The following is a 15790-nucleotide window of genomic DNA, read 5'->3' on the forward strand; positions in this document are numbered from 1 at the left end:
TCTCATTTAATTAGCTGGTATTTTTGGCCTCTTCTCTTATTCTACTTTCAGAAAAGCACAGCAGCATGATTTTTTCATTTTTAAGACAATTACAAATATTTCTAATTTTGCTATAGATTTAAATGCTGAACTCTCGTTTGTTGACTTCATTATATTTTGCGCTTTCTCTGTGCAGTTTTCCCCGTTGTATTCTATTAATAATAATTAAAAACAAGCAGAGCAGACACCCAAACAAACAACACTGAATAATGAAAGGCTGCAACTATTTTAGCGTCATACCCACTAATTAGTGAATAATGGATTCATTAAACATTATTCCCATATAACTGCTGTACAATTTAATTTTTTTTTTTTACCAAACTTATTTTTCTAATTTCTATATTATTCCCAAAAATGCAGAATCTGGGAAATAACAGTTTACTTAATTAGCCCAGGAGTCCAATTAAAAACAGAAGCTGGTTGGAACAAAAACCTGCAGTCACAGTGGGCCCCCAGGACCGAGTTTGAGAACCCCTGATCTAACATATTGGGGGACACCATAGCCATATCCCATTGTCCTTCCTTGTCCTTCCAAAGTACTGGCCTCCCGGGTTGATAACTGTCTTTGCTTCATGCCCACAGACATGCCAACACATTCTTCATAGTGTTGTCATTTTCAGTTAACATCTTGGAGAGATTATGAAATGTTCAGTTTTTCTTTCCTCCTGGCCTCTCAGGCAGGTAATGGACCAGTACCCATCTTGTATGTGGTCACCAGTGAACACTGCATGTTTCCTGCAAAAAAACACTTTGGTGAATCTCACTGATCAACAATAGTTAACACCAAATGGCATATTAGGACTTCTCAGGGCACATACGGTAGATGCACATATTCTGTCATATTGAGTGAATTTGGAGTTATCTTTTATCCTTTGGGATGTGTAAGGAAACTTAAAAACCCAAAGAGGAAAGAAGAAGCAACATCTGCTCAGTTGCTGACCTGGCCAGAGTGGCGCTGCCAAGCACTGTACCACCTGGTCACCTCTTTTTGAGTTATTCATTGGAGTGGTCCACAGACTGCCAGATGTTTTGCTAAAGATGTTATAATGCAATGCTAAACTTGAAATAATTATTCTAAAATACAGATAGTCCCCAGGTTATGGATATCCGACCTACTACATACGAACGGGGCCACAGCTGCGACGCATGCGCCTCAGTAACTGCCGCTCCATCATCTTCAGCCTGCGGACGCTGCAAGCGGTGGCTGGACGGAGGCTGGAGGGGGGCGATTTCATTGCTCACACAGTGTAGTGTCCCTCGGGTGGCTCCAAGCAGCAAGTGGTTTCACTGCCCGCCCACCACACACGGCTGCCCCGTTCGTTCTAGGTGTGTGGCTGGTAATGCTGCAAGCGGTGATCCGGTTGTGGCTGAACAGGGCGGCGGGGGATAGCATTGTAGTGTGCCTCGGATGGCTGTGTGTTGATTGGGGGTGGTGGTGTTGCGTACGCTGCAGGCAGCATACTGTAGTGGAGGTGACTGTGAGGTGGGCTGGTGATGAACCGCTCCTCGCTGCCCCCATTCTTTCTCAATAGCAAGCCTGCTTGTACTGTTACGCACATAGCAGGAAGTTGTCTCTTGTCAGTACAGGGTGGTCCAGATCTAATTATGCAGATCCAGATCGTCTGGATGACTTTGATTTATGCAGGGACGATTCCAGTTCGGTGCAAAGACGATTCTTCATGTTGTCAGTTTGCACACTTTTCGATGGTCCGGGATTTTTTGGGTGATTTTCTATGTAATAAACTGAATAAGTTATAGCGTAATGAAAATTGCATAATTAGATCTGGACCACCCTATACATCAGACGTGTTGACGACTGATGCCTTCCAGCTGTGATAACTGTACAGTGCTGTGCAGAAGAGCTCATCTTAAACTTTTGTCTTCACCCTTCAACAATGTCTCTGAAACACAAATCTGATGCAAGTGCTGGTGATACAGTAAAGAAGAGAAAAACCATCACCATTGAAAATCAAGTAGAAATAATAAAAAGGTCAGAAAGAGGTGAAACTTCATCATTCATTGGCAGAGCACTTGGTTACAGTCGGTCAACAATAGCATTTGTTAAAATAATGTACCTGTTCTGACTTACATACAAATTCAACTTAAGCACAAACCTATAGTCCCTATCTCGTTGTAACCCAGGGACTACCTGTATGCCTTTGCATTGCAGAGGTTTTCATCTGCCAAGTAGCCCTTCAGTCAGACAAAAAACTTACTGTACATGCACAAAGTCAATTAACCAAGGACTGCCAGAAAAATGTAATTGCCAGACCCAACAATCAATTTAGAATTGTGAGTTGCCTTTGTTTACAAAGATGTCTGGCCTCTTTTTTATTGTATCAAACAGCAGAGATCAAAATCTAAACCATCTAAACTATTAATAGCAACACAGCGGATGTAACAGATCTCCTGCTTTTCCTGCTGTTACCGCTGCCAACCTGGCTGGAGAATTTCTTCTCCTTTACCCACCTTCTAATGCTCCTTTCCCACAGAAACATCACCTTATGTCTCAATATTTGTCACAAAGCACCTCTCTTTCCCTCTTTCTCACACATCCGCGTCTTTCTCCAGATGCTCTGCAAACAGTTTTACTCCTCCAGGTCTGTAGGTAAGCACACTTGTTATGAATTAGGCGATATTATCATCTGTCTAGATTTACAGAGAGTGTTGCCAAGTGGAGGAGCAGTGGATTTGCAAGATCTGTTGCTTGTTGAAAAGGGAATTAAAAAAATAATTACCATAGTGTTTTCCTATCCTGATCATGATGATGAACTGGAGATCTTTTTTTGTTAAAACTAAATAACTAAATATTCAGATTGACTTGTTTTGGCCCCACTGCTTCATTTTTTCATTTTCTAAAACTATTTTTTCCAATAGTGGCAGAGCCTAACAGACAGCGTTGAACTATTGGAGGAAACCCACCCTAGAATGAGTGCCAGTTCATAGCATGGCATACTTGCCTGCAGAGTAGAAATATAGTGTCCACAATCAGTCTTACCTACATGAGGTTTGGATGTGGGAGTAAACTAACATACAAAATGGTAACATGTACAGAGATACAGGCAGGCCGTGCATACAGAGTCAATGCTTCAGCTGTAATATGAACCCAGGACTCTAGGGCAGCACTAAACTGTCATGTTTCAGCATAGATAGTTGTGATTAGAGTTATTTTATTATTTCCTGGATATATTTAAATGAGCTACACATCTAATTGCTTTTTTGGGTTATAGAATCCAAATATATCTTCACTTTTCCTTAAAGGAGCAATATTAAAAGTTTAGATTTACAGTATTATCGTTTCACCATAACGCCATCTTTAATTTACTATAGGTGCCGTTGTTTTGGAGGCTTTGTGTTGATTATTTCCTTGGTGATCCTTCCTGGAATTCTCTGGGAACCATGACATGAGTGGCATCTTTGATGTGACAATATTGAGGTTGGCACTGGCATTTCCGTATCCAAAATTGATAGATAAACCTTTAATTGTGTGTGATTAAACTCTTTGAATTCTTGTTTCCAGGTATTTTGAACTTAGCTTCTGTTTTTTGGTTAACGAATCTGGATAGCCATTTCTTTGTTGACAATCTGATTGATTGCTTTTCTGACTTTGACCTTGATTAATTTGACTACAATTTTTCTCCTGGTTCTTACTTTAAAACCTCACTGCCTCCTGCTGAGTCGGTAAACAGATGTCCCTCATTGTACGTTCAGTTTTTGTCAGTGTTGCAAATTGCAACCAGTTTTGTATCAAAAGCTTAAATTAGCGTAGTCTAACTTACCCTTCAGGTGCAATTAGTAATTAATCATCAGTCACCTGAAGGCTTCAAGTAAAAAAAAAAATTGGCTCTGCCTATGTGTTCTGATTCAGTGCACTCAAAACTGTGAAACAGCCCACAAAAATGACCCCCAAACCAAGCCAGCCAGGTGGTCCAGACTCTGCTGGCAGACTTCAGAGTGTCCAAGCCAAAAAATAGGGAAAAGGCTTTTAAAATTCAAAAATGTCCTAAATGTATCAGAATGCCCATGGAGGGAGAGGCCGGCATGATAACAAACACAAACATAGGAACTTTTTAAGGAAATATGCAGTATTTATTTATAATAAACAAAGGAGAACAAAGATGGCATAAAACATAAAATTGGCATAAAGGAATTGTCTAAAGAGACAATCCACAGCAAACAAGACCAGAGACAAAATTCAGGATTCATAAACCACAAACAGACACAAAATATCCAGAATGCAGAAAATCAATACTCATGAAAAACTCTTTCCAAACATTGATGAACCACTGAAGGCTCCACTCCTCAGCCTCAGAATGTATAGGCTAATGGTGGCCCTTCAGCTGTGATGTCAGAGTGGCCCCGCCTCCTGGGGGGTTCCACCCACAAAATATAAGGCACACAGGAGAATACACAATACATAAATAATAAATAAATACTGTAAATTGAATAATAGCAACAAAAATAGATAAATTAATTAACATCACAAAAGTCATGCTTTATAATAAACAAGACATTGAAAAGGAAAGTAAACATAAGCCAGGGAACACACGCTTTTTGAAACATGATAGTAAGGTGCTCTAGCATTGAGATAACTCCTGTTTATATTTTACTTTCTGTATGGCCACAGTCCAGTTTACATTTTTGGTCTTATGGCATTGGCCTTATTTAAGGTTACAGTTTTTGTTTTTGGTCAATAGATCTTGTTTTTATTGTAAATTTCCAGTTAAGAATTATGAGATGTGATGGGTTTTTTTTTGGATGTGTGATTTTTAAAAAAGTTTTGGTATTCAGATTTATTTTTAGTTAACTTTAATTTTTCTCTACGTTTAGTGCTCAGTTATAGTTTGTCCTTTGCTTCACAGTGTTTTTGTCCTGATGAATAAACCTTCACTCTATTTCCCTTAATCGTTTGTCAATTGCTTCTATGAGGGTTAGGCTGAGGTTGTCTCTGGTTCTGGCTTCCTTCCCATATTTCTTGAAGCCATTCCTGACATAGACACTGCCTCACTATGCTGGCTCTGCAATGGCTGTTATTAATTAACTTCATGTCTTTGAGGTAATGAAATCAATTTACCCATTGGACTGAATCTGTGCTTAGTGTCAAATTCCAGTGCTTGTATTGGTTTTAATTGAACAGAGACACCTTTGGTACTTGTGAATCCTAACTAAGTTCTTGGAGAGCTTCCACCTGCACAATTTCCTTGCAGGTTTCATTTTAGGGTAATGAATGAGTGTTTTGTTCTTAAGGCTGCGGCCCTCTACTTTGTTTTAAATAAGAGAATACTATAACACTCTGCGTTTAACCTTTTATTTTCTGTTAGTACTATTGCATGCCATATACTCAGAAGTGGCTACAAAATAGAGAATAAAAGAGTATCTTAAGCTGGCCTAACATCTACCTCTAACTAACTTGCCCATCTCCAATTCCCCTCCAAACTCAAGTTAACACTCAAATATATTTTAAGTGGACTAATGGTGTCTTCTGTCCACACTCCTGTTGAAATGTGCAACTATTTTTTAAATATAGTGCCTCAAGACCCTTTCCCCAACTGTAATCTTTAAACTGTCAGCTTTTTTCTAGGTGGGTGTCACAGGACCTCTTTCTTCTTTGCTCTCATTGTGTTATGCCTTATGTAGGAGGCAAGTCAAAAGGTGAAAATAATAGGTGATGGACTGGGAAAAGAATTTTTTTTATAAGATTACAAAACAAGGGGGAATGGTTAATACCTGTTGGTATTTTGACATTTATGTTGAGACAAAACAGCCCTGGAAAATACACAGACAGGGCACAGTCATCATGGAAAGTCATGTAGAAAGACTGGGTGTGTGTTTGAGCAAAAAGTAAGAGAGATAAAGTGTTAGATGATCAAGCACTTAAAGAGCAGCCCTTATGAGACTAGGGAATCCATTCCCGGACGGGTTTATCCATTCCTGGGAATTCGGGAAGCCCGCATTTCATTCCCAGGAATCCCGGGCTCCCGTGGATGACACAGTGCACGGGCATCTCACATGTGAACGGTTTTAGAATGACCGACACTTAATTTTAATAAAACTACTGCAATATGTTAACACAAATAAAAGACTAACCTTATCTACAAGCAGTTCATGCTGTCATAGAAGTACATGTATCTTTAGTTGTGGTAATAAGAGCATAGAAAGCACAACGTCCTCACAGGTGGCGCAGTGGTAGTGCTGCTGCTTTGCAGTAAGGAGACTGTGGAAGATTGTGGGTTCGCTTCCCGGTTCCTCCCTGTGTGGATAGCGCTTTGAGTACTGAGAAAAGCGCTATATAAATGTAATTTATTATTATTATTATTATTATTAATGTGTGCAGCGTGCGGTTGTCCATGCGAGAGTGCACCTTCGTGCAGAAGTATGCCAGCCGCTGAGAAAGTACTGTACGCTGTGCCTCCACTGAAGTAGGCAGCACAGTCATCAGATACTGATACACTTGTTCTAAACAACACCCACACTTGCCATTGTGCTGAAACACTGTCATTTCAGCTTTTACTGATGCATCCAGTTTCTTGTCATCATTCTGTGATGGCAAGTTTCTTGGCACAGATAATGCAGATGCAACAGACTGTGATGCATTGCAATTTCAAGTTGCTGTTCAAAGCTGTTGTCTGATGAAGTGCAAGCTGCAGTAATGGTGCCACCTTAATTATTTTCAACTATAACTCTGTTATTTCTTGATCGATTTTTACACTTTTACATGCTATATATGCGAGCTTGGCCATTCCCGTTTTCCCGGGAATTACAGCAGTTTCAAAGGTCAGGAATTCCTATTTTTAAAAAAAATACATCAGTTCATTACGAAAGGTATGAGGCAGAGCTGACAGTGTGAATGTGCAGGCTTTGGACAAATGGCAGAGCAAAGATGGCTGGAGTTACACGGAAAGAGGTCTGAAAGGTCAGAGAGGCAGTAGCAGCATTGGAGGACAGCCGAGGAAGGAGACAACCTCTGGAGACACTGCTTGTATTAGGCTACCAGCGATGATAAAATGTCAGCCGAATAATGGCAAAGAAAAAAAAATCACACAAAAAGAAGATCTATCAACATTTTATTTTGTCATTTACAGCATGAGTTAGCACCAGCTACAGTGTCAAAATGTTTTAACTAGGTTGGAAAAGTCTGGGTTTTAACCTGGATTGAAATGTTACCACATTAAGATTCAATGTGTAAGTCTTGCTTACATATTAATGACTGGGTCCAGCAGATTGCTAGATAACAGATTATGTGAAATCAAAGCTGACTTAAATCAATTTATCACTGCATTTTACTGCCAAGTGTGCCTAGTGATTTACACTTTACTATTGTGTTAAACATATCAAAATATGAACATTTAATAGACAAGTAATTCTTCTTGGTGGTCCTCTGAAACACTGAAGAAATATCATTAACCTTTGAAAAGACAGACTCGAAAAATGCCTACTACCAGTGTCACATTGATTAAACTAGCTGTCCATCTTTATTTAGCAACCTTAAACTAATTAAACTTTTTAAGGCCCTTTCTTGATTGTGAATGCATCTTGTGATGGGAGAGAGCCAATACAAGATAGTGAATTAAGTCCATGATTAAAATAAAGTTTTATGTAAGTAGCTACCTAGAAAATCAAGCAAGTAGAAAAAGGATATGATAGCAATGGCTCTATATGAATTAATCTATACATTAATACTATTTTGTTATGTTTCATTTAATTATCACAGCATAGCAGTATATTTAGTTTTGGGGAAAACATCTTTAGTTAAAGGATATTTCTTGAATTTTGCTATTTATGTGGAATGAACAACTTAAAGTAAGAGATGTTTTAAAGCTTCAAAGCATATGTGATTGGGGAAACTAATTGTTCTTACATGTTTTCTCTGTTATTATTATTATTATTATTAATAGTAGTAGAGATAGTACTAGTAGCAGTGGTATCACCAATGAACCAGTATATCCATTTTTTGAACCTGCATTTTCCATTACACCATCATGGGGTGCCAGTGTCTATCTCTGCAGTAGGAGCCAGTATTGGAAAAGAAGCCAAGCCACACACCCACATTCACAATGGGGTCTGTTTAGGGATGCCCATTACCCTGGCCCACTAGATTTTGGGGAGTGGGCCTACCTAGCCTACCTAGCCCCAGCCTACCTAGAAAAACCTCACACAAACATGAGTTGAATGTCACCAGGTTGCTGTATCCCTTTTATTTTTTGATCATTCATTTATTTTATTTATAAAGTCAAAAGAAATTTAAATTTTTCAAAATGTGATACAGTCAACATGTGAAATAAACCCACTCAGAGCCTCTCACCCATCTCATCCTAAGTCCTTTTTAAAATGACCTAACTTGTAACAACTGTGCTGTTCTGTATAATTGTTGTTATGTTGTAAAAGGAGACACAACAATACGAAAGGGTTGGGGCACAATATAATTAAAGTTTGGTGCAAAACTATAAAAGTTGTGGAAACATCTTTTCAGATGCAAGTTCAAAACAGGACTAACTCCAAGATGGCCGAACTGCAGGTCATGGTTTCCAGGGAGGATGGGGAGAGTCCAGGAGGGCAGACAATGAAAGTGGCATCAGAGGTGGAATGGCTGTCCGTGTTCTGTTCTGCAGAGGGAGGAAGAGAGAAGTCATTAGCAAACAGCGCCAACCCCTGGTTCTGGTGGTACCTAACATCACCTGAGCACTTAAGCTGTCTCCCAGGTGCACATCCGTCACAATGTTTAAGCAGGTTATAAATAATGGGGATCACCTTGGTGTGATACAATAACTCAAAATGATAATATATATGAAAAATGTTGGGTAACTGAACAAAACAACCCTAAAATGAATCATGATCATACACCAAACACAAAGTACCAAACAATACAGTACAACGTAGTACAACTTATTTTTTTAGTATAGCACTCTTCACTGTGCAGGCGCAGAACGCTGTGGACAATTCTCAGTTGAAATGCAAGTATTTATTATGCTAATTACTACATACAGAAATGGTACAAATATAAATGTAGATTTGCTAAAACACACCAAGAACAAGGTAGAAACCGAATAAACATAAATGGAAACCAACAATATCTGTCCATTAATTAACTGATGAACTAAGATTAGTTGACAATGGAAGAGATTAAAATCGTACAAGGGAAAGTCAAAAGTAAAGTCGCAGGCTTGGAGACCTCAGCCATCTGGCCACTGACCCACTTCTGAATTTTCTACAGTGGAATCAGTGCTGGCCGTCCAATCTAATAAGAGAATCTTTCCATCCGATGACTCCATTGCTTCACTCAAGTTGGATGGTTGGGAGACAAAGTCAGAGAGGCGAGATTGCGTTGGTTTGAACATGTGCAGAGGAGAGATGCTGGGTATATTGGGAGAAGGATGCTCTGTGTGGAGTTTGCATGTTCTCCCCGTGTCTGTGTGGGTTTCCTCCCGGTTTGCTCCCACAGTCCATGCAGGTTAGGTGCACTAGCTTCCTATTTTATAGCCTGCTCCAGCTGAAGCTAGCAAGGTAGTATTTGGGATCTGGTTGGTTTAAGATGTGCCTCTTTTTGGTAGGTTACTGAAAATTGTTACCTATATTTTTTGGACACCTCACACCAATTTTGCCTTCATGAAAGACTCCATTTTATAAAATTCAGCTGCTCGATAAATGGTTAATTATTTTTAAGCACCTACACTTTGCTCTATTACGTAGTGAGAACCAACAAAGCTGCCAGTGAGGATGGAGACAGTGGAACATGCTCTTGTTTCTTCAGAAGCTGTACTTAGACTAGAATGCTGACAGAGGCAACAAACAAGGGTTTCTCTAGCATGGAAGAGATGACTTTTTCATAACCAAGTGCCAAATCCAGATACTGAAAAAAGAAAACAGAATAGAGGAGGGTTAGTAATGGTTTAAAAATGTTGTATTACTTATGTTTCCATATAAATGTCTAGCAAACAGAAATGCAAAGTGCACAGCTAATCACCAGCTCTAGTCAGGTTATGCTTGACTAAAGTAGTGAGTGTTTTAAAAGCTAAGACTGAAGGGGCATCTCTTCTATTTGCAGGCAGATCATCCCACAGCTTCAGGGCCCTGTATCTAAAAACTCAACCAACCACCATGATTTTATTATTCTTTGGAATCTTAAGTAGGTCAGCATCTTGAAATCTCAGTGTGGACTCTGGTTTGTAAGTAATGATAAACTCAGATAAGTAAGCAGGGACAGGGTCATTTAAGGCTTTATATGTTAAAACAAAACAAACAGAAAGCTAAAGGGTCTGACCACACACAAGATGGCTCCTACACTATTTGGTGTGGTGAATCAGATCAAACACCAAAGCACATTCCTGAGTGCTTAAGGTACTGGAAAGCACAATATATATGATATATGATTTATTAGTTTCAGATCTCATGTCTGAGACCTTGTATACAGTAGTACAGGTATGGAGAAATTTGTTTTAAGCTGCCATCCTCTTTATCAGTGAAAACATTACATTTTCCCCATTTTCAACCATCTTCTTTACTCATAGTTTGCATTGCTTTTTTAGCCCAGAAATTGTGAAGAATGAGCCTTATGGAGAAAAAGCTGATGTCTGGGCCGTGGGTTGCATCCTTTATCAAATGGTTACTCTGAATCCACCTTTCTACAGTTCAAACATGCTTTCATTGGCAACCAAGGTAAGATTTCATTCAAAATGTGTTTATGTCAAGAACAAGATCAACAAGACTAAATAATGACAGCTTGCTTTACCAAATTATTATTTCAGTAATAAGTACGGTATGTATTTTCACTGAATCCTTTGCAAGTCAATGAATGAAAAGCAACAGTTGATAAATTGAAACACTGTGTTAATATTCATCAAGGAAAGGATATGTATTTTTTTTCTAGTGAAAGAAATGAAACATATATTGTCTAAAAAAAATTAAAGAACATGCAGTGCCTATGAAAACTATTCACTCCTTAGTGGTTTTCTCGTTTTATTTTGAAACAACATTGAATAACAGTGCATTTAATTTGGCTTTTTGACACTAACTGACAAAAATATCCTCTTTAATGTCAAAGGAAAAAACAGATTTCTGCAAAGTGATTCGAATGAATTATAAATATAAAACAGAAAGCAATTGATCATAAAGGTACTCACCCCATTTAATATGACACTCCTAAATCATCGCTGGTGCAGTCAGTTGGTTTTTGAAGTCACAGAATTAGTTCAATGGAAATCACCTGTCTGAAATCTGGGGTTTCGACTTATTACAGTATAAATCCTTATCTGGAAGGTCCAGTATGGTGACCTAATGTACACAATGAATATAAACGAACACTCCACACAACTCCATGAAAAGGTGATTAAAAAACCAAGTCAGGGGATGGAGACAAGAAAATGTCCAAATCACTTAATGTCCCTTGGAGTCCAGTTACCGTAAATACTCACGGATAAGTTCTCCCGTGGATAAGTCAGGACTTGATTTTACCGTATAATTTCTGGTATTTTATAATGTTGGTCATATAAGTCGAATGCGGAAAACTCCTGTTATTGGTACAAGGGATTATGAAACGCTAGCACCCACCTGAGAGTAACCACGGAGCACAAACAACATAGTCCATGGGGACTCCTGTCTAATCTTGTCTGTCAACCTGTCCATCACCATTGAAAATAAGAAAGGGCTCAGAGCCAATCCCTGATGTAATCCCACTACTCTTTCCCATACTTCATGCTGAGGCTCATCAATATTATTCCCCTGTAGTTACTGCAGTCCTGTACATCTCCCTTATTCTTAAATATTGGCACCAGTACACGTTTTCTCCACTCCTCAGGCATCCTCTCACTTTCCAAGATTCTATTAAACAATCTGGTTAAAAACTCCACTGCCATCTCTCCTAAACACCTCCATGCTTCCATAGGTATGTAATCTGGACCAATGGTCTTTCCATTTTTCATCCTCTACATAGCTGTCCTTACTTCCTCCTTGCTAATCCATTGCACTTCCTGATTCACTATCTCCACATCATCCACCCTCTTCTCTCTCTTGTTCTCTTCATTCATCAGCCTCTCAAAGTACTCTTTCCATCTGCTCAGCACACTCTCCTCGCTTGTGAGTACGTTTCCATCTTTATCCTTTATCACCCTAATCTGCTGCACATCTTTCCCAGCTTTGACCTTAATTTCCAGTTTTTCCAGGGGTTATTGCCATGCAGTCTATTGTTACTTTGGTAATTATAATTATAAGGATTATAAGGATAGATTAGAGATAGCTTGCTCTCTTTCCCCCCCCCCCCCCCCCCAACTCCCCTGTTTTGGCTCCCCACATAAGGCTGGACCCCACTTCACAAATAATAATAATAATAATACATTTTATTTATATAGCACCTTTTCCATGCTCAAGGCACTTAGAGAATATAATAAAGAACGGCAGCGTATACAGTATATAGCATTGTACAAACCAGATAAATAAATAAAGTAGATTAAGACAGTGAATTCTGAAAAAAAACAGACAACATAATTGATGGTCTAGCACACACACACAGGTTACATGAGCATCTTGACAAAGAAGTAAACTGAGAGAAAGGTAATAAAGTCAAGTAGAGCTAAAAGCCTTTCTGAACAGATAAGTTTTGAGTTGTTTTTTAAAACAATTCATGGAGTCAGCTGACCTGATTAATTTTGGTAGGTCATTCCAGAGTCTGGGCACTATACAGCTGAAGGCCCTGTCACTCATGGAGTGTAGATTAGTGTGGGGTACAACAAGATTGCCAGAATCAGAGGACCTTAGTGGACGGGCAGGCACATAGTGATGGAGTAGGTCACTGATGTAGTTTGGTGCGAGGTTATTTAAGGCTTTGTAGGTTATTAGTAGGATTTTATATTCGATTCTGTAGGACACAGGGAGCCAGTGAAGATGGAGCAGGATGGGTGTGATGTGCTTGCTGCTGCTGGTTCGAGTAAGGACTCTTGCAGCTGAGTTTTGAATAAGCTGGAGCTGTGATATAAGATTAGAAGGGGCACCTGCCAGTAGGGAATTACAATAATCGTTGCGGGATGTGATAAAAGCATGGACAAGTTTCTCAGCATTAGAGAAGGAGAGGAAGGAGCGAACACGGGATATGTTACGGAGGTGAAAGTAAGAAAGATTCTTAATGTGATTTATGTGGGCGGAATAAGAGAGGGAGGAATCAAAAATGACACCAAGATTCTTTACAGTAGAGGCAGGTCTGATGAGATCACTGCCAAGATGGACTGGGAAGGAGCTCATTTTATTAAGTTGCATTTTAGTCCCAATTTGCAGGAGTTCAGTTTTATTGCAATTTAATTTTAAAGATTTCTGCTCCATCCAGTCCTCTGACATACCTAGAGACAGAGCATGTCCAAAACAAAACAAGCCCTCCAGCAGCGGCGTATGATGATTAGAATTGAGATATCCATTGCTGATACAGTCTAAATACTATAAGCATAAAAAAAAACAATCTTCAACAGTCTTAAAATGTTAAGATAGTAAACCAAGGGAATGGTGTTAAAAAGTGCCCCTGGATAAGCATAGTAAACCTTATTACAATAATAACAACAACAATAAACCAAGGGTATGATGTTTAACAGTCTCCTTTAGAATAATAAAAAGAGGAAAAAAAAAGTTACTAATTTAATTTTTTCCACACATACATCCATCCATCCATTTTCCAACCCGCTGAATCCGAACACAGGGTCACGGGGGTCTGCTGGAGCCAATCCCAGCCAACACAGGGCACAAGGCAGGACACAATCCTGAGAAGGGTGCCAACCCACCGCAGGACACACACAAACACACCCACACACCAAGCACACACTAGGGCCAATTTAGAATCGCCAATCCACCTAACCTGCATGTCTTTGGAATGTGGGAGGAAACCGGAGCGCCCGGACGAAACCCACGCAGACACGGGGAGAACATGCAAACTCCACGCAGGGAGGACCCGGGAATCGAACCCAGGTCCCCAGATCTCCCAACTGCGAGGCAGCAGCGCTACCCACTGCGCCACCGTGCCGCCCTCCACACATACATAAGCGTGTATAATTGTAATTAAAACATAAAGAGATAGTGACCGAGAAGGGAAAAGGATGTATAATTACGGTACCAGTGTCACTGTAAGCGGATCAGACAGCCGGTGATATCTTCTTTACGATGCCATGACAGGGTGCGACTCACTATCGTATTTCAGGAAAGTGTCGGGATCAGCTTTCTTAACTCTTTATCTACTTCCTCCGTAGAGGTAAAGATGTAATGTTTGCCTTGAATATCCACTTTCAGTTTGGCAGGATACAAGAGGCTGTATCTGATATTGACTTTTCGTATGCGCTGTTTAATATCATAAAAAGAGACACATTTTGCAGCTGTCGAGGGTGAGAAATCAGGGAAAACACGAATGAGGTTATTTTCAAATACAATCCCTGGTTTCTGTCTGAGAAGTGACATTACATTTAATTTAGATTGTAACTTCTCGAAGCACACAACAAAAGTCCTAGGTTTAGATGTGTTCGTTTCCTGTATGCGATAAGCTGCCGCTATCTCGGTGTCTGATTTAAAGTCCTCTCCAATTATTTCACGATCTTTAGGTAGACCTTTGAATTCTAATATTATTCCTTCTGCATCCATCTTCCAGAGCGGCAAGTCTGTCTCTGAGTTTTTTGCATTCAGATTTCGCAGCTATTGCTTTACCATCATCGGTGGATGCTAAATTTTTGGCTGTTTCAATTCGAGTCGTGAATGTCTGCTTAACATCTTCTAGCTGATTGGCAAGTGCTCTCAATTTAAATGCATTTTCCTGAATGTTGTGAAACAGCGTCTGGAGTCGCAACTTCAAACATTGTAACAAGCCAGTCCCAACCTGCAACTTCATAGCACAGCCAATAAATGCCCTGAAGATTGGGATTGTGCCAGTGCAATGATTTTTTTTTAATTATTGCTATTTTGTGGCCATTTATTGTATTTTGTTTGTGGTTATCGATCTGTCTGTGTGTTTTGTTGTTTGAGGCACGGTGGCACAGTGGTTAGCACCACCACCTCACAGCTCAAGTCATCTTTTTGCCACAATTAAAAGACAAGCATTGATGGCAAACACTTTCATTGTCTTCAGGGACACTTAACAGTCCATTGCACCATTATAATCCACTCAAAACACCAAGTTCAGTGAAGATCCTAAACATTTCTACAATTTTGCTGAACTCATGGCGAGGCGGACTGCACCGGTTTTGCTCTTCACTAGTGACTGCAGTCTGGCCCACTGCGAGTGAATAAGGGTTTGTGCTTGAGTGTCATTGTGAAGGACTCTCATCCTAGGTTAGTTGCTGCCTTGTGTCCATTGCCACTTAAATAAGTAATGAGAAAAGAATTGCAAATGGATTTTTACTAAATATGTACAGTATGCCTGCCTTGCTTTCTATAGTCTGGCATGGGTATACTGTTATTCATATCACTAAAAGACTGAGCAATCATTTACATTTTTGTTTGTAAATGAAATGCTGTTGACTCTGGCTTCAGTTTTTTATGAAGTAGAGTAAATTAGAATAGGAGATATGTGCTTACTGCCCACTTTCTGCAGTACATAAGCAGAGGTTTTTGCTCCTGGCGCCCTCTCCAGAGATGGTTTTTGGCTTGAGCTCAATAATGCCAGGATTGGCAGTGAGATGGATGAGCATATTCAGAAACTGGATGGGTGGATGGCTATATATACATGCATATAATTTGAATTCTTATATCCAGTTCAAGGTCATGGTGGTTGGAGCTGAATCTGGGAAACTATGGC

The 15790-nt window shown here is 39.6% G+C and overlaps 1 protein-coding gene across 1 annotated transcript in view; it reads left to right on the plus strand.

Annotated features, from left to right (window-relative positions):
* The window catches only part of nek10 (NIMA-related kinase 10), a 149882-nt gene that overhangs the window by 81382 nt on the left and 52710 nt on the right, over positions 1-15790 (plus strand). The window contains 1 exon segment of the mRNA XM_051936095.1: positions 10563-10692. Within this exon segment, the coding sequence (XP_051792055.1) occupies positions 10563-10692 (130 nt within the window).

This window comes from Erpetoichthys calabaricus, chromosome 13 (genome assembly GCF_900747795.2).
Source record: "Erpetoichthys calabaricus chromosome 13, fErpCal1.3, whole genome shotgun sequence".
Lineage (NCBI taxonomy): Eukaryota > Metazoa > Chordata > Cladistia > Polypteriformes > Polypteridae > Erpetoichthys > Erpetoichthys calabaricus.